Source organism: Doryrhamphus excisus, chromosome 7 (assembly GCF_030265055.1).
Source record: "Doryrhamphus excisus isolate RoL2022-K1 chromosome 7, RoL_Dexc_1.0, whole genome shotgun sequence".
Taxonomy (NCBI): Eukaryota; Metazoa; Chordata; class Actinopteri; order Syngnathiformes; family Syngnathidae; genus Doryrhamphus; species Doryrhamphus excisus.
Genome location: NC_080472.1, coordinates 11,672,075 through 11,691,111, shown reverse-complemented (window position 1 = coordinate 11,691,111; position 19,037 = coordinate 11,672,075). Strand labels below are relative to the sequence as shown.

The 19,037-nt window shown below is 39.7% G+C and overlaps 1 protein-coding gene across 2 annotated transcripts; it reads left to right on the top strand.

The window, feature by feature from the left end:
• Positions 1-15: 15 nt before the first annotated feature.
• Positions 16-18,984, top strand: LOC131132112 (transmembrane protein 87A-like). Of its 2 annotated transcripts, XM_058077412.1 has the most exons (19): positions 16-161; positions 752-809; positions 9,145-9,242; positions 9,317-9,433; positions 12,098-12,145; positions 12,238-12,279; positions 12,354-12,459; positions 12,545-12,606; positions 13,362-13,645; positions 14,178-14,271; positions 15,945-16,018; positions 16,119-16,225; positions 16,313-16,371; positions 16,444-16,547; positions 16,626-16,705; positions 17,393-17,457; positions 17,571-17,623; positions 17,905-17,935; positions 18,008-18,984. In XM_058077412.1, exons 1-19 carry the CDS (start codon positions 42-44, stop codon positions 18,047-18,049), a joined length of 1,644 nt encoding a protein of 547 aa, XP_057933395.1. In that variant the 5' UTR covers positions 16-41; the 3' UTR covers positions 18,050-18,984. The 2 variants fall into 2 exon arrangements, with proteins under 2 accessions (XP_057933395.1, XP_057933396.1); XM_058077413.1 differs by lacking the exons at positions 17,393-17,457; positions 17,571-17,623; positions 17,905-17,935; positions 18,008-18,984 and adding an exon at positions 17,069-17,386.
• The last annotated feature ends 53 nt before the right edge of the window (positions 18,985-19,037 follow it).

The following is a 19,037-nucleotide window of genomic DNA, read 5'->3' as shown; positions in this document are numbered from 1 at the left end:
TGCACTACAGTTGGAAGTAATCAAGCCGGAACGGGAGGCGGATGCTCCACAGCAAGATGCCAAACGAGGAAGAGCTTTCATTATGTTTGTTGCTTTTTGCAGCTCTTTTAGCTCCAGGCAGAACAGCGGAGTTGTCGTTATGGAATGTGGAGATCAACTCGGTCAGTGTTTGTTTCTTCATGAAAATCGTGTATTAATAGCTAGCTAGCTGTTAGCTAGCTAGCATGCTAGCTGCTGCTATCCAGCTGTCACAGGAGTGACGATGCATCGACAGCTTCCATAAATACTTTCATTAACGTTTCAGTGAAAACATTAAACTGAATTGTGTGAAACAGTGGAGCTTTTTTTTACCACAATTTTGACTTATTTGATTCTATTATTGTACTGTGATAATGGCTTTCTACTGTAGTACATTGATTCCCAAGGACAGGTAGTGGACTAATACTATGACTACATACAATTTGAAGTTTCCAGCCAGTAACCAACAAATATTTGTGAGCATTGGGCGGTTTTCATTGAACTTGTGTGAGAAAACAATTCCCAGACAGTCTCACCGGTTTACTCTTTTGCCTAACGGATGTCAAACAAGATCATAAAACCCCCAGTCAGTAAATAAGAATGAACAGAGCCAACAGACACAATTTCCATTCAGATTAACTCCTCACACGCAGCTTTAATCCTGTAATTCCAAAGATGGGAGTCAATAAATGAAAGAAAATAGCGTGTTGACTTGAGTTCTTGGTATTTTCAGACCCAGCATGCTGTGTTCCGGAAGACGCTGTATGCCAACACCACCATTTTCATGAAGTGTGAGTATCTTCTCCACGTTTGCCAATTCACAGACCGACTCCCTGCATGGCCGCCACAGTCGTATCACACACTATTGACACAAAGAAACAGAAAAGTAAGAAAGGAAGTGAAAAGAAATCAATAGGAAAATAGGACTTAAAAAATCCCAAATATAGCTTAGGCGGTTTGATCTGATAAAATACCAAATTTAAGACATAAATGAGACTCATGCCCCAATAAATGTGTTATGGACGTGTGGTGAGGAAGTAATGGTAATGGTAATGGTAATGGTTTAATTTCATTAGAACATGCATCAGATTCCAATTGAGTGCATCCCATAATCAGTTCCCAGTTCCACATGTCCAAAAGGAATAGGAAGAAGCAAAGCTTATTAAATCCTACCCCTCCATCTGGTACTTTTACAATCACTAACTGTTACATTTGTTCACTTCCTGCTTTCTATAATACAGTTATTTTATTTTATTTTATTTTATTTTATTTTATTTTATTTTATTTTATTTTATTTTATTTTATTTTATGAGATCATATTTCTCCTCTCTTGTAGAGAAATATTGGATGACATTTTTAGCTAATTGCTTATTTTTAGCCTTGCATTATTTTAGCTGTTTGAAGATGAACTATATCAGCAAGTTGAAGTATTTGTGTTTGTTGAAGTATTTGTGATTTTAGAAATAAGGAGTTAGTATGTTCTCTGTAGGCAGCATTATGAATTATGAATGAATATTGTTGTGGAAAAAATTTCTATCATCCTAAGTAGGATAGAGAATGCCTGAAATAAATACATAGCTCTGGCAGTTTTTATTACCTTTGCAAAACAAAGGGGTCAGACAACACACAGTATGCATGGCGGTCTGTAGGTGTCTGGCCCAGAGTGGCCTCTTGGCGGGAACTTTTATACTCCATAGCATGCAAATGAATTACATTACAATAGAAAAGAGACATTCTTGTCACTCCCCCGATGCCACCCTCATGTATGGGGGTTAGTCTACACACCCAATCTTCTGGCACGGTTTGTCACACCCATGCGAGACAACCTCCTAGGGTCAGCCATTTGGTGGGACCTCCTGATGTCCCCTTATCCCATGAAGGTAAAGCTTTGATCAAAGAATGACCTCCTCCGACACTGCCCCTAACCCCAGGTTACAGATAGCCTCCTGCTGTGCCACCATCTTTGAAGGGACAGCAGGATGTGCTCGGATGCAAATGTCGAAGCTCTTCAAAAGGCAATAAAGTAATTCACACAATGTGTAACCTAAGTTATACCTGTGAAATATAAAATTTTCCATCACACTCCTCCCTTTTGATTATTAATTAATCACGAATTACAGTACATTTACAGATAAACAAACATCAGACCAGGGTTGTCAGTAAATTAATTATCATGAAAGTTAGGAATGTGGAAAACCGTGTTATAATGTGTTCAATTGTTGTGATAGATGGTGCAGGTGTTGATCGACAGTCAGTTCATTTTGATATTTGGTGTCTGCCATGTGATTGGTTGGCAGTCAGTGTATCCTCTTGCCCAAAGTCAACCGGGATAGACTCCAGCATACCCGCGATCCCAATGAGAATCCAAATCATGTCGAAGTCCTTGTGCCTCTGTTGATGGTTTGCTGTTGTTCTATCGTGTTGTATTCAATCAGTCAGTCAGCCAGCCAATCCTCTTGATTGAAGCACTTGTTCTTAGGTTGCCGGAGCTTGCGGTGCGAACTCGTGAACTCCATCCAAACACGCAGTTGAGAAGGTTGAGTGCGTCATGGACATTTCTTCCATTCTGTTTAGGTAGTGTCTTTCTGCCTTGACCGATCTGTGTGCAGGTCTCTCATATGACCACGCTGACAGTGGAGTCTTCCCTCTGCTGGAACTCCAACACGTCCTCTCTATGGCCCCCAGGGCCAACAGATGTCAGGTCACTCGACACCCACCAAGAACATAGAAAGAAATGAATGAGCAACACAACATTTTACATCTACGTCATACATGTCAGATGTGTTCTCTACACATAACTAATCTCGAGAGCAGTAGGCAACCTAAGAGCAGTAGGCAACCATCATGTAGTGTCTGACTGAATACGACACTTTGTTCATATTTTGGCCATTGACGTCGATTGTAAATTAACCTTAAAATTTTCAAAATGTCAGGAGAAAGCCAGCGTAAGCATGAGGAGAACGTGAAACTCCACGCAGAAAGGTTCTCAAACCTTCTTGCTGTGAGACAGCAGTGCTAATCACTCTGCCGTCATGCCACCAATATCTATTTTAACTTTAATTTTAACATCCAGCTCTGCATTTAAGTTTTTGCCAAACAACACAAGGTTTCACTGAATTTAAACCAACACACCATCTGGTCTGAATTTGCATTAAGATGGACATTGTCACACTGTAGTAGTGTTCCTTGCTCACAGCTGGAAATTTGGGTTTCAATGGACCATTTGCTCTCATTAGCATGACCATTGGCACTATGGAAGGCAAAGTACCAAATACAGTAATATAGTAAAGAAAAAACAAGATACAGTAACTTACCAAAATCTTCAGTGTGTTGTACAATCCATGGAGTGTCAATGCCACTGCTGATCACTGATCATTATCAACCTCTAATGTTGGAACTCATACCTACCTTTGTTTCACTCACTTTGGTTTTGGAGAAACCAATTATAGTAACAAAAAATATATCATGTCCAATTGTTAACCATGATTACTCAACAAAATCGCAATCTCCCCCCTTTTGACACATGTACTTCCCATGTGTCAACTTTTAAAAGCATTGGCAGTTCCCTGTAAAATCAAATGACGTTATATTTTTTTTATACATCTGCAAACAGTAATCTGTGAAGCAGGACACATCAAACAAAGTTCAACAATTCAAACTCTGGATACTGAAGAAGTGTCCTGTGGAACAAACTGAAGTTAAAACGATGACACACCCTGCTAGGTGTGTGAATGACCTCAAGTGTTACAGTGTTAATGTTAGTACATGTTAGTACTGTTAAACAGTTTTAAACAAAAAGGATGTCACATTTCGGCCACATATGACATTTGTCTTCTCCTCCTCCAGGAGAATGTGCTTTCCTAATGTGGAACAATGAAGGTTAGGCTGGAATAGTTCATAGTAGTTGATGTCTCTCTACAACACAAGAACAACCCTGAAAGAACAATTACATTTACATTTCAATCAATTTAAATTTTTGTCACAGTCCACTGTCCCCCATGAAGAACCCTGCTGTCGGTGTGTCGCACTCATAGTCGTCATGTCAGGATGTCATTTGCAACACTTAAAAGGTCCAAGTTCCTTTGAAAGTCGGATTGTCCTAATTTACAAGGCCTTTTTTTTAATAGCTAATTTTTAGATGGTTCTGCATACCCTAAATGAACTATCTACATTTTAGCAGACTTAATGTATGCCTATTGATGCTAAAAAAGCAGAACAGCCTAATATGTTCTTCGCATCCGTCTATTAGTAAACTAATCATTGGGTTTGTTCTGTATTTCCCAAAGTGATGGTCAAGGATGGCTTCAGCCTCACATTCACACTCACACAGACAAACAAGACAACACAACAATGAAAAACCAGCTGGACAGTCCTTTCTGAGTGTATTTTTGCCGAAAACACTTTTCAAAAAATCCAATTTAGGACTGTAATAAATTAGCAAATTGTTTGTGCATTCCCAATCAAATGTAAAATAGCATGCTTGTACAAAAAGGCCCGCATTATTCCATTTGTCACTGTGTCTCTTTTAGATAGAGACCCATGAGGAATGGAATCATTGACGTCAAAAAATGGTACCTGAGTAACCCAAATGTGCATCAAGGCAGCACTTATGCCCAGAACAAAATATTTGTGAGATAAACATTCCCCTAACAGCTATCCCTATGTCAATATCTTTTATCAAATTTCTCATCACCATAGAAAAGTACGATGTGCATTGAAGACCTTGCAGAGCATCAATTTGCATTAATTGTGTGTGTGTGTGTGTGTGTGTGTGTGTGTGTGCGTGCGTGTGAGAAAGTACATTCTTAACCTCCTCCACCAGTTGAGCACTCATGTCACCAGTTTGCATGTTCCTTTGATATGCATACAGCTGATTGGCATCTTGCTTCACCAAAGTGTGAACATCAGGGTCAGTTTTTACACCTTCACCTCCATCTGAATTAGAAAATAGGCCATTTGGTCCTTTGCACCATATGCCAACAAACTTAATTTTTGAAGTTGAATTTTCTCTTAAACAGAAAATCCAATGGTGACTTGTCTTTGGTCCACTTCACCTGATTGGCCAACAAAGTCAACATAATTGCCATTCAACTTTGGAGAGGTTAGGAATTTGTCACTCTTAGTGAGTGTGTTTCATCAGAGTCGAAAGGAAAAGAAATGACCTTACTAAGTCGTCTTATAGCATATTCTAAAAGAGAGAAGTAGATCATATCCTACATAGTTATCAGCAAGAGGGGCTGATTTAAGCCAAGACTCTAAACAAAAGGAAGAAAAGGACAGAGCATGTAGATGTGTATGTGTGTGTGTGTTACTGTCAACTTCAGTATCATCCTTGGCATCAGATGAGTCAGAGTAGCATGATCCCATCACGCCCCACCTCCTTGCTTCCTTCCACCATGTTTGTTAAGAAAGTCCTCCATCAAGTCTTTCGTCCAAAGTCTCCTTTTGCTGCACATGCCAGGGTCATATTGCTGTCCCAGTCTCTTCTCTGGATGTTCTCCTTGCAGGTGGCCATTTGTTGCCACCCATTGATTCTGGTGCATGGCTTGTCCTCACATCAAAGGTGTGATCCATCCGGTCAAAAGTGTGATCCATCCAGTTCTAAGTCAGCCACATTCCGCTTTAGTGGCTGGTGATGTGATTGTCGTCACCGTGAACACCATGTCAGCAAACGTCTTCAGAACTCCTCAGTCGTCAGGGAAAGTGGGACAACTTCACTAAACACAAGCAGGGCTGTTATGGCCTCCCCACACGCCTTCCTTACACCACTCATGGTCTCCACCGTCAGTTACAGGATACTGCCTAAGCATCCGTTTGGATACGAGTGACAATGCATGTCTGGAAGGGATCGTTTGCAGTTAGAACATAGCTCATGTGTTGGATCTTCTTCAGGTCTTGGTGAAGATGACACTGGACATAACGGCATGGCTGATGATATTGGACTCATCGTGCCTGTTGTTGCATCAGGATGTTGTTGTCAGGTTGTTGGCAGAGCAAGGGTGGAGGTGTGCGATCAAGATCATGGTCCACTCTGAGACACTGAGGCACTGTAGGAGAAAGAGAAGGAAGACCTATTCTGAGAAGTCTTGTCTGTTCTTTTCATGTCAGTGTGTGTTGCAGATCTTGCCTATGTAACGATCATCATTGCAAGTCTTAGTTGCAAGCAGTGCTCTCTGCTCTCAATGGTTTTTAGCCTTTTTCATTTTTTTTTCCAAACATTCCATGTCCTAAACAAAATTCTTGAATGCTCTTTGACTTTCTCTCAAATAATTATTTTTCTTTTAAACAATGCAATGTGATGTTTTCCCTTATCACCATTTTTCCCAACAAAAATCTCACTTATTTTTGTTTTGTTCTATTTTGTTTAACTCACTTTCTCTTGTTCATATAAAACTCACTCCTCTTTTTCTCAAAAGTTCCCCATATTAGTGTTTTTTATGCATGCTTTCCCCATTTTTTTCCTTTACTTATAGTTGCTTGTTTACCAGATTTCCCATATTTACAAATGTCACTACCTGTGCACAGTTACCCATAGACGAGGCCGTCGCCCCGAATCCTAATTGTTTCCTGCTACAATTGGAAAAGCTTAAGGTGGTACTCAATCCTGAAGGTCAATATAAATTAACGTCAGCTTCTACCTACCCATTGGTGGTACTCAATCCTGAAGGTCAATATAAATTAACGTCAGCTTCTACCTACCCATTGGCGGTACTCAAACCTGAAATTGAATGGCAGGTATGTCTATGAGCATGGCTGAATTCTGAAAGCTGGTTTCAGCCTCAACATACCCATCGACAAATTTTGCGCATTAATTTCAGCTTCTACCTGCCCTTTGGCGGTACTCAACCCTGAAATTCAATGTCAGGTATGTCTATGAGCATGGCCGAAATCTGAAAACTGGTTTCAGCTTCGACATACCCATCGACAAATTTTGAGCATTAATTTCAGCTTCTACCTGCCCTTTGGCGGTACTCAACCCTGAAATTCAATGTCAGGTATGTCTATGAGCATGGCCAAAATCTGAAAACTGGTTTCAGCCTTGACATACCCATCGACAAGTTTTGAGCATTAATTTCAGCTTCTACCTGCCTAACAGCGGTACTCAACCCTGAAATTGAATGGCAGGTATGTCCATGAGCATGGCTGAATTCTGAAAACTGGTTTCAGATTCAACATACCCATCGACAAATTTTGCTCATTAATTTCAGCTTCTACCTGCTGATATATGCCACTGCAGCGGTGTTGAGCCTTTTCCCAACCAGCCAGCCCTGCAGTGACACGTGACCAAATGTACATATGGGAAATATTATGAGTATATTGTTACCTAATGCCAGACCAGCATTCATTTCAGCATTCTCACCGTGTACAAGACGTTGTTCCACTCTGATAAGAGATTCCAGTGGTGATGGTCTGGAGTCCTGGACGGGCAGCCCTCAAAATCTCTGAATGTCAATGACAGAGAGGCTGGAGGAAAAAATTAATTCCAGGATGATCAGTCGCTGTCCGCCACAGGTCCAGATCCAATCAGCCAAGGAATCCCACTTCTGACACCAAATTGTTGTGGAAAAAATTTCTATCATCCTAAGTAGGATAGAGAATGCCTGAAATAAATACATAGCTCTGGCAGTTTTTATTACCTTTGCAAAACAAAGGGGTCAGACAACACACAGTATGCATGGCGGTCTGTAGGTGTCTGGCCCAGAGTGGCCTCTTGGCGGGAACTTTTATACTCCATAGCATGCAAATGAATTACATTACAATAGAAAAGAGACATTCTTGTCACTCCCCCGATGCCACCCTCATGTATGGGGGTTAGTCTACACACCCAATCTTCTGGCACGGTTTGTCACACCCATGCGAGACAACCTCCTAGGGTCAGCCATTTGGTGGGACCTCCTGATGTCCCCTTATCCCATGAAGGTAAAGCTTTGATCAAAGAATGACCTCCTCCGACACTGCCCCTAACCCCAGGTTACAGATAGCCTCCTGCTGTGCCACCATCTTTGAAGGGACAGCAGGATGTGCTCGGATGCAAATGTCGAAGCTCTTCAAAAGGCAATAAAGTAATTCACACAATGTGTAACCTAAGTTATACCTGTGAAATATAAAATTTTCCATCACAAATATCCTTACTGACCTTTTTTGCAGTACATTTAGCGAGTGAAGATTGCTTTTATAGTTATTAGCCCATATTTACACACAATAAGTAAGATATGGTAGATATGGGAGAGCAAGTGGTGGAAGTGATGTTGGGGTTGGAGTTGAGTTTTAGCTGGATTATGGCCACAATAGTAGCCTGCCTTATTATTAAGATGATTATTTTTACAGCCCAACTGATACTGATATAGGATTTGGGGGGCTGATACGGATACGGATACTGGGGGCTGAAAAAGGCAGATAATCGATATACCGGCAGATGTATGAAATAATAACACAAGAATATGCCCAGCTGTCTTCAGGTGAGAGGCGGGGTACACCCTGGACTGGTGGCCAGCCAATCACAGGGCACATATAGACAAACAACCATTCACACTCACATTTATACATATGGACAATTTGGAGCGGCTAATTAATCTAGCATGTTTTTGGAATGTGGGAGGAAACCGGAGTACCCGGAGAAAACCCACGCATGCACAGGGAGAACATGCAAACTCCACACAGAGATGGCCGAACCCTGGTCTCCTCGCTGTAAGGTCTGCGTGCTAACCACTCGACCGCTGTGCAGCCGAAATTAACATTTGTCCTGTGTGTTTCTTAGCTACCCTTTGATTGTTAAGATGCTGTGTGATGATTTTAGCCTTCTATCTAAGGTGACAGTTAGTCAGAGAGTATTAATGAGTAATGACCTCCTGCGATTTCCAATAGGTTGGCAAGCTCATCGTGAGTTCCCTTATACAGAGGCTTGTGATTGGCCGAAGCAAGAGCTACCGTTTCCTCACTGACCCGAGGATTGCTAGCAGTTCTGAATTACTGGAGATGTCACAAGATTAGCAACAATTAAGCTTGTCTAGCTAGCAATTATCAGCAATTGGTGTCAACGGACCAAAACAAAAGTATTGTTGAAATGTTTTTCACCATCCCTGAGAAGCAAAGTCGTAGTCATTTGGACCTTTCTTCTGTCTGCAGTCCAGGCCGACGCCAGCTCATGTGACCGAAATGTGGCCTTCAACATCAGTTGGTACCTGCGCTCATCCGTGTGCTACAACGAGGTCTTCAACACGCCCGTGAGTATCACGGCCTCTCCCGTCCAACTCTTGGGTTCCCTGTTCCATTTCTCTCCCTACGTCGCCCCCTGCAGGACAACAAGGCCATCAACATGTTTGCCATGGAGCACATGCTGAAGGAAGGCTGGAGTGGCTTCTACAGTCAGGGCTTCGTCTTCTTTGACAACTGCTCGGCTCTCGTCTCACCAAAGGTTGGTGACGGACATTTTAGTGTGGAACGTAATGAAGCATTTTCTGGTGGGGCATGTACGTTTACATTACTGTTCAATCCGGATCAGATCTGGATCCAATTTGCTTTATCCTTACAGCTTCTGAACATGCACACCCATTGCAAATTTCATTCAAATGGAAATATTGGAGAGATATGACACCTTTTTTTAGACATTGAAATGAGTATTTTTGTATTTCAATTAAGTTAAACCAATAAAAAGTATATTGTATTTATTTAAATATGGTATATTATTTATTATTAATTATCACAATTTATTAGTTCCAGACCCAACAGCGATAAGTCAATTTCCATATTTTCAAAGTAGGATTCAATATCAATAAACAGCAAACACAAAATATTTTAAGAACTTTTAGGATTGAAAGATTTTTACTGTTCTTAGAGACCTCTAGAGATGAAATAACACCCCTATAGTCATCTTTACTGTCTTATTACCCAATATAGTTGATATAATCTGAGAAAATGAACCATTTAAGCCATAAATATGCTCATAACCAGGGGTCTCAAACTCAATTAACCTGGGGGGGCCACCGGAGCTAGGTTCTGGGTGAAGCCGGGCTGCATCAGGTTTTAAAAAAAAAAACCCAAAGCGCATTTATTAAAAACTGGAAAAAAAATCAATAAAAAAACTATCTTCAATGCTTTTGCTTCTGCTATACCCTACACTTTTTCAGTACTTTGGTTCCGGTTTTCCACACCAAAATATCTGATAAAACATTCCACTGTTCTCAAATATCTTCATTTTTATTTTTCTATACACAAAATAAGATAAAAAAAAATAAACAAATTAAGAATAAAGACAATAAATCAATCAATCAGTAGTAAATAAGTAAAATAATAATAAAACAGCAAATAAGAAAAACGTAAGAAAGCACATACAGTTGGTAGAGAAATGATTATTTTCAGATTGAAATGTACAATATTAACAGTTATTTAACCTTTAACATGAACATGAATGAAACTTCATAATTTGACCCAATTAGCAAGTTAGCATGGTACTCAGTTCCATCTGGGAGCAGCGTGGTAACTTTAACAACATGTTTGATGAGATGCTTTATCTTGACGTGTATTTATTCCAAATCATTTCCTGCATTTATTTGTACCCAGCGTCATAAGCCTTTAGCTTCATTGCTAATCCAAAGCAAAACAGGGCGGGGTAACAGGGTAGGGTAACAGTATGGGCGGGGCAAAATCATGTTCATTGTGTCCGGTGTGCACACAGCTTTAAGCTGTCATTTCAACATTAAACTTTGGTATCAAGGTGGGGGCCTCAAACTAGCGTCTCGCGGGCTGCATTTGGCCCGCGGGCCGCGAGTTTGAGACCCCTGCTCATGACCATTCATACATTTTCCGGATCCGGGTCGCAGGGGCAACAGACTTCCCGGTCCCCGGGAATAATCCTAATGACATAATCCCTCCAACGTGTCCTAGGTCTTCCCCGGGGCCTATTCCCGACTGGGCGTGCCCGGAATGCCTCACTCGTGTTAATATTTGTTTGAGTAAATGTCTTCTGGACATGTGGACAGGAAGTGATGTCAGGGATTCAGTGTGTGTTGAGTGTTATTATGGCAACTATTACTATTATTGTTATCTAATTATTGTGCTTGTTGTGATATGAATAATTCTAACATTTTGAATGCTTGCTCTGCAACTCCAGTGAGGATTAGCGACAAGGTGCGCGTTACTAGTGCCACCTAGTGGCCAGTCTAGTACAGTACATCAACGTCTTGTATTGCCTTAAACCAGGGGTCTCAAACTCAATTTACCTGGGGGCCACTGGAGCTAAGGTCTGGGCAAGGCTGGGCCGCATCAGGTTTTCAAAAAAAAACCCCAACGCATTTATTAAAAACAGAAAAATATACAAACTTTTTCAGTGCTTTGGTTCCGATTTTCTACAATAAAAGCTCTGATAAAACATTCCACTGTTCTCAAATATCTTACTTTTTAGTTTTCTACACAAAATAAGATGAAAAATAAATAAACAAATCAAGAATAAAGAAAATCAATCAATCAGTAATAAATAAATATAATAATAATAAAAGGGCAAATAATAAAAACTTAAGAAACCACATATATAGTTGGTGGGTAGACAAATGATTTTTTTCAGATTAAAATGAACAAAGCATTATTAGAGCCCTGTAGACATGACAAAACACGACTATAGTCACATTTATACTCTTTTTATTTACAACATATTGCGCAACTGCAGGGTCTTGAGACACATGCTAACTCGCAAACTAGAGAGCTAGCGACCTAAACGGTAGCCTTCAAGTTATTTCCTTTAAACTTAAATAGCCAAAAACTTACCACTTCCACACGGATAGGGAGGATAACTATTAACAGTTATTTAACCTTTAACATGAACATGAATCAAACGTAATAATTTTTTCTGGGTACATGATACCATACAGCATCCATATCAAACTTGCGCGGGCCGCACTAACATTAAACTTTCATATCGAGGCGGGGGCCTCAAAGTAGTGTCCTGCGGGCCACATTTGGCCCGTGGGCCGCGTGTTTGAGACCCCTGCCTTAAACGGTATACCTACAAGAATCAACTTTTCTGTATTATTATTATTATTATTATTATTATTATTGATTAATCTGTGTTTGTCCCTCCTCCAAGGTGTATTATGCAGACTTCAATCCATATCAACCCCTGTCCAGCCCGAAGGTGAGTCCTATTGAGTCCTCCAAATGAATAAGGTCTCAGTGTGAATGAGGTTTGTGTCAACTCACCGTCTAATTTAGCATTGCTAAATTTAGAGTGACTCATCAAATCAGAGCCTTTTTTGGACCGACAAACCGGTAAGAAGTATTTTGACACTAAAAAGAAGACACCGTGATGTCTGCTCATGGCGGCGAGGATGTTTGGGTTGCAGGACATCGGCGCCGTGGCCAAGTCTTGGGAGGACAGCCCCTATCTGTTCATCGTCAAGGTGCAGCCACTCTTCCGGGGCCCGGAGGAGGAAGACTTCACTTTTACTAGTGAGGAAAAGAACCTTTGGCTTACCGAGTTATAAAATGATAAAATGATATCACATTTGATGGCAGGCTTTTTTTCTCTTCACAGTGAAAGTGGAGATGAAGGGACCACATGACTACTCCTCCCCAGCAGACTGGCCCCAGATGATGGTAGATACCGTATGCTCTACATTGCATTTGGCTCCCTTTATTTTTCATCACTTCATAGGGTTGATAAAAAACTTTAAATTATTTTATTATTATTATTTAAATTATGAGGGTTAGGGTTAAATTACTGTTTACACTGTACATTGTTCATATTATTTGAGGTCATCTATTTATTCTCCACATTATTTTTAATTTTTAATTTAATTATATTTTTTATTTTTATTTTATTTTATTTTTGTATTTTTGTATTTTTGTATTTTTTATTTTATTTTTTTGTTTTTGTTTTTATTTTTATTTATTTTGTATTTTTATTTATTATTTATTATTTATTATTTATTATTTATTATTTATTATTTATTATTTATTATTTATTATTTATTATTTATTATTTATTATTTATTATTTATTATTTATTATTTATTATTTATTATTTATTATTTATTATTTATTATTTATTATTTATTATTTATTATTTATTATTAACACTGCTGTGTTATTTTGCAATCACAATAAAGAAAGTCTATATCTATCTAAAACTGTAATTCACCAACCTCACCACTAGGTAGAGCCACTGCACTGTCCCAGTATGTTGCATTCATTCACTTGTATCACGGAATGCAAAAGATGTCTGGTGGGTTACCTTGTGGTCGTCACAAAGTCTTCGCCCTTTGCCCAACATGACCTCTTCTGTCGTTCTCAAACGGCATTTCAGAACACAGATTGTCAAATGTCCCCATGTTCCTCTCGCCATCTCACAGTTCTTCATGGTCATGTGCATCGTCTACGTCTTTTTCGGGACCCTCTGGCTCATCTGGTGCGCCTGCTACTGGAGGGACCTGCTGCGGATCCAGTTCTGGATCAGCGGCGTCATCATTCTCGGCATGCTGGAGAAAGCCGTCTTCTACTCGGAGTATCAGAGCATCCGCTACCGAGGAGACTACGTTCAGGGAGCGGTCATATTTGCTGAGCTGCTCTCCGCGCTGAAAAGATCTCTGGCTCGCATCCTGGTCCTCATTGTCAGCCTTGGTTATGGCATTGTCAAGTAAGTTTCACGCAAGTCATGTGACCATAGTTAGCCTCATATTGGGATTGACACCATAAGTATTAGTCCTACATGGGCTCTTCCCGACCATCTGAGACCGCCACAGACTGTGGATTCCTTTAAATTCCTTAAATTATTTTATTTTATTTTATTTTATTTTATTTTATTTTATTTTATTTTATTTTATTTTATTTTATTTTATTTTATTTTATTTTATTTTATTTTATTTTATTTTATTTTATACCTTTTGTTTTATTGCTTCACTAGGTTGTATGCTTTCTTTGTAGCACTTTGAGATTTCTGTAATGTAAAGTGCAATATAAATACAATTTATTATTATTATTTATTACATTTATTGTATCTACGTATTTAGATTCCCTGACCATAAAAATGTTAGCATCCTAACATTAGCATGCTTACACCTACCATAATAATGTTATTATGATTTGAAAGTTTGTGCCCCCCAGGGAGTACCTCACCAAGACCGGCATCGAACCCCCTTAATAGTACATTGCATCATTTTGTCATTTAGGCCCAGGTTGGGTACCACAGTCCACCGGCTGGCAGCCGTCGGTCTTCTCTACCTGCTCTTCTCTTCGGTGGAGGGCGTGCTCAGGGTGACGGGCGTGAGTGTCATTTCTCTTACTACTGATCTTTGTTGGCATCCCAGCGGAGAAGTTTATTCACACCAAACTGTAGCAGCTCGCCGTAAATAAATGTGATCTGGAGCAAAAAGGCGACACCCACAAGGGGGGCGTTTCGGGAGGCACTACGGGATGCTAATAGGGAATGACCATTTTGATCCAAGAGGCCCGACAGTCAGAAGAAACCAACGGTAGAGGATATCCGTCTGGACAGTGTACACCGCATGGGCAAAAGTATTAAGACACACCTTTTTAAGTCCATTAGTAAATCCAGTCGGAGGCTTGACTCAGCCTGAACTGGATTTCTTCTGTTCCCACTGCACTTGCATCACATGCTGGAATGAGTTTGTCATCCAATACTTCTCTACAAGAGAGGAGAAATATGATCTCAGAAGAAGTACATTTGAAACACTTCTATGCTAGGACTACGTTATGCTAGCCATAGCATTTCAGTATGTGGAATCAAATTATGGGATGGATTGAGTAAGGAAATCAAACAATGCACAACGATGAGCCAATTCAAGAAACAATACAAGCAGTTGATGTTTGCTAAATACAAGGATGAAGAGTCTTGAACCAGTCATGATGTGCTATATATATCACTATATTGACACTTACTATGGTACACATTATGGCATTGGATGCTCATATCACCGAGTACTTCGGTACGTGACAAAATAAAAAAAAAAAAACAACTATAAAACTATATTAGGAAAGCAGGAAGTGAACAAATGTAACATCAATGTTACTGATTGTACTGTACTGTACTGTACTGATTACTGAAGTACCAGATGGAGGGGTAGGATTTAATAAGCTTTGCTTCTTCCTACTCCTTTTGGACATGTGGAACTGGGAACTGATTTGACAAAAATTAATACATTTTAATAATAATTTTAAAAAATAAAACTTAAACTATATTATGAAAGCAGGAAGTGAACAAATGTAACAGTTATTGATTGTAAAAGTACCAGTTGAGGGGTAGGATTTAATAAGCTTAGCTTCTTCCTACTCCTTTTGGACATGTGGAACTGGGAACTGATTTGACAAAAATTATATATAAAAAAAAAACTATAATAATAATAATTAAACCATATTATGAAAGCAGGAAGTGAACAAATAAAAAATCAATAAAAAAATGAAAAAATAAAAATAAAAAAAAACTTAAACTATATTAGGAAAGCAGGAAGTGAACAAATGTAACAGTTACTGATTGTAAAAGTACCAGATTGAGGGGTAGGATTTAAAAAGCTTTGCTTCTTCCTACTCCTTTTGGACATGTGGAACTGGGAACTGATTTGACAAAAATTTAAAAAAAAACAAAAACAACTTAAACTATATTATGAAAGCAAGAACTGAACAAATAAAAAAATCAATAAAAAAAAATGAAAAAATAAAAAAATAAAAAAAACAAACTATATTAGGAAAGCAGGAAGTGAACAAATGTAACAGTCAGTGATTGTAAAAGTACCAGATGGAGGGGTAGGATTTAAAAAGCTTTGCTTCTTCCTACTCCTTTTGGACATGTGGAACTGGGAACTGATTATGGGATTCCAATATGGGATTGGAATCTGATGCATGTTCAAATGAAATTAAACCATTACCTTTACCATTACCATAGTTTAATGGAGGATTTCTCTCGTTTTCATGTTCTCCAGGGTTTCTACGGGACGGTTGCCCTGGTGGCCAATCTCAGCCTGTCCCTCATCGACTCCTGCGTCATGTGGTGGATATCCTTCAGGAAATTGCACAACTCGACATTAGTGTTTAATGTGTCGGTTGCTTTGAAAGCACACGCCTCCTTGATGTTCCCCTTGACTCGCCACGCACATCTTCATCAGTCTGTCGCAGACCACGCGTCTGCTGAAGCTGCGCAGGAACGTGGTGAAGCTCTCACTGTACCAGCACTTCACCAACACGCTCATCTTCTCTGTGGTTGGTGAGTGCTTCAATCAAAGCTGACTTTTTATTTTTATCTCTCGTATCCATGAGCATGTTCTTTATTTATCTTCAAATGCATCTGCAGCATCCATCATATTCATCATCTGGACCACCAAAGTCTTCAAGCTGGTGGACTGCCAGAAGGTGCTATAAATGTTCACGGTGAACAATTATCTATTCATGCACTAACTTCCTTTCTCCTCCGTCTGTCCACAGAGTTGGAGGGACTTATGGGTGGACGATGCCTTCTGGCGCCTCCTCTTCTCGACTATCCTGCTGGTCATCATGGTGCTGCTGCGGCCTTCTGCTAACAGCCAGAGGTCTCTCTCAGACATCTCCCCCCCTTCTTGTACAGTAGATGGTTGATGCCACAGCGTTGACTTTGTGCTTCCTCTCAGGTTCTCCCATTCGCCTCTCATCGATGATGACGACGACGAAGAGGAGGACGCCAAGGAGCCCATGTTGAATGAAGCGTTTGGTAAGCTACATGAATGCATTTTCAGGCTCGGGTTGGCTCCAACTAGCAGGCAAACGCCCCCTATAGGCCATCCCTTGAATCACAGCTATGAATCATACAACCATAACAAATAGTTAATCAGCTAAGCGGGTTCCACCCTATGGAAGAACTTCTCTTAACAAAAATTCTTGCAGTCTTGTGTCATTTCCAGCTAAACGCTACACGTAAATCAAATAGGAATTCACTTTGAATGAAAATTTGGCGAAGTCATAAATTCTTTTTGGCCTCAACAAGCTAAGACTCATCAATTGCTGAAAAGTTAATCCAGCAGGCTCTCTCTCTCTCTCTCTCTCTCTCTCTCTCTCTCTCTCTCTCTCTCTGAAGGTTGATTTCCTTTACGCTAATGCCAACAATATCCTCCAGGAAATACCGGTTGCCACTGAAAAGCTCCTTTGTGTCAAACCCGACCCGTCTGAAAACAATCAGCCATTTTTGGGCTGCTTTGTGGCCCTGCCAAGTCCTCTGTGTCATGTTGTGTTGTGTATCTCAGCAAGGCTACCATCAGAGTCTCAAACGTGGCTGCCATATGGAGCACAAGATGTGTATAGATCCCATACTATATATATATATATATGATAGTATATATACTGTACATATGGTATTTGTGCATCCATATTACATGTGATTTTTTTTTTAAACTGTTCATAGAGGGAATGAAGATGAGAGGATCCAAGCCAGATGCTAACGGCTCCCAGAAGCTGTTGAATAAAGAGGTAAGAAGCCTATTTTGCAACACCTACACTCAAGTAGAAAGAAGAAAGAAAAGTGAAAACATGAAATGGGCCCATATACGACATAATTGCACCTTTTTGTGTATTCAAACAAGGATGAAGATCTAAAATGGGTGGAGGAGAATATTCCCACAACTGTTGCTGACGTGTAAGTCCTCTGGCCCTCATTTGTTTCCTTGATGAATAATTCCTCCTGACATTTATTCCAAAATTAGTCAGTTCAACAGCTAATGAGCTTATTTTTACAATGAACAGACATCGCAGAACACAACAGTATTCTCGATTTTTGCAGATTTAGAAGAGCTTCTTCCATGGGGTTTGAGTTAATTAAAAAGAACAGGAGAGTGGCCAAATGTGTAATGTAACGAGGCCAGTGGTGTGTGAATATAATGGCTTATTTTGATTTATTGCTGCCTGTTCTCTTTGCAGAGCTCTGCCTGCAATGCTGGATGAGGAGGAGGTAATGGACTCCCAAATCCCCCCGTCTTTCCCTGCTATAGCCCCATGACTTACAACTCTATTTGTCTTTCAGGAAATCCTGAAAACAAAAATGGAAAGATCCAAAATGGAGTAAAGCAGAGAAGAACTACAACGTAGAAATTGTCCAAAGTCACTGCCCCCCCTGCACCTTCCAGCAACCAGTGCCCCCCAGTTGGTCACAGTACCATGTGGAATGTGTCCATGTGCACATGACTTTGTTCTGCAGTCGTCACGCCCCAAAAATGTCAGGTGATATTCCCCGTGGAGGGAAAAAAAGGCATGCTCAAAACTCTACCAGGGTCAAATTAGCTTGACTCCAAATGAGCACAGTGGGTTTTTAGCTTGTTCAAAAAACCTGATAGTTGATTTTATATATATATTTATGCGATGCACTATACTACATACCTTGGTCACACGGATCACAGCGCTGTTGTCATCTATTAGTGGAGAGAATGTAACGGCCCCCTGTGCTCACTCACTCCCCGAAATAAAAAAAAAAACCCCATCAACTCACAGTGCTATATATTATAATTATAATGCTTCACAATCACAAAATACTTTTCACATGCTCTTGTATCTTTCCTCTATTTAAAGGGACCCTTTTGGTACAGAAATCCAGGTGTGCTGCACATAAGTGACTTTTTTTCAAACTTCACTATTATTAACATGTTTGAAGTTCTGTTCACATTGAAAAGTAAACTAGCTTTCTTCCTGACAGAATTACATCTGTGTGCAATCTACTGATGTATGTATGGATGTCAGACGTTATTTAACATATGTTTTATCTGTGTTGTCAAAACACACACACTTGTGTATGTATATATACTGTATACACATACATATGTATGTACTGTATGTATATACCGACAGTATACATTACACATTGTTGTACATATGTATATATGTAGACACAAAATCCCAATATCTGGATGTGAGTCTGCAATGTTATGTGACGCTGATATTGTTTGGCTTTTTTTGCAGGAAAATGTCCAGCAAATAAATTTTTTTAAGGAAACACTTAAGTTATGTTTTTTTCATTTATGTAGCAAAAATATTTAGTTAGCTCTACAGGTGACAGGTTT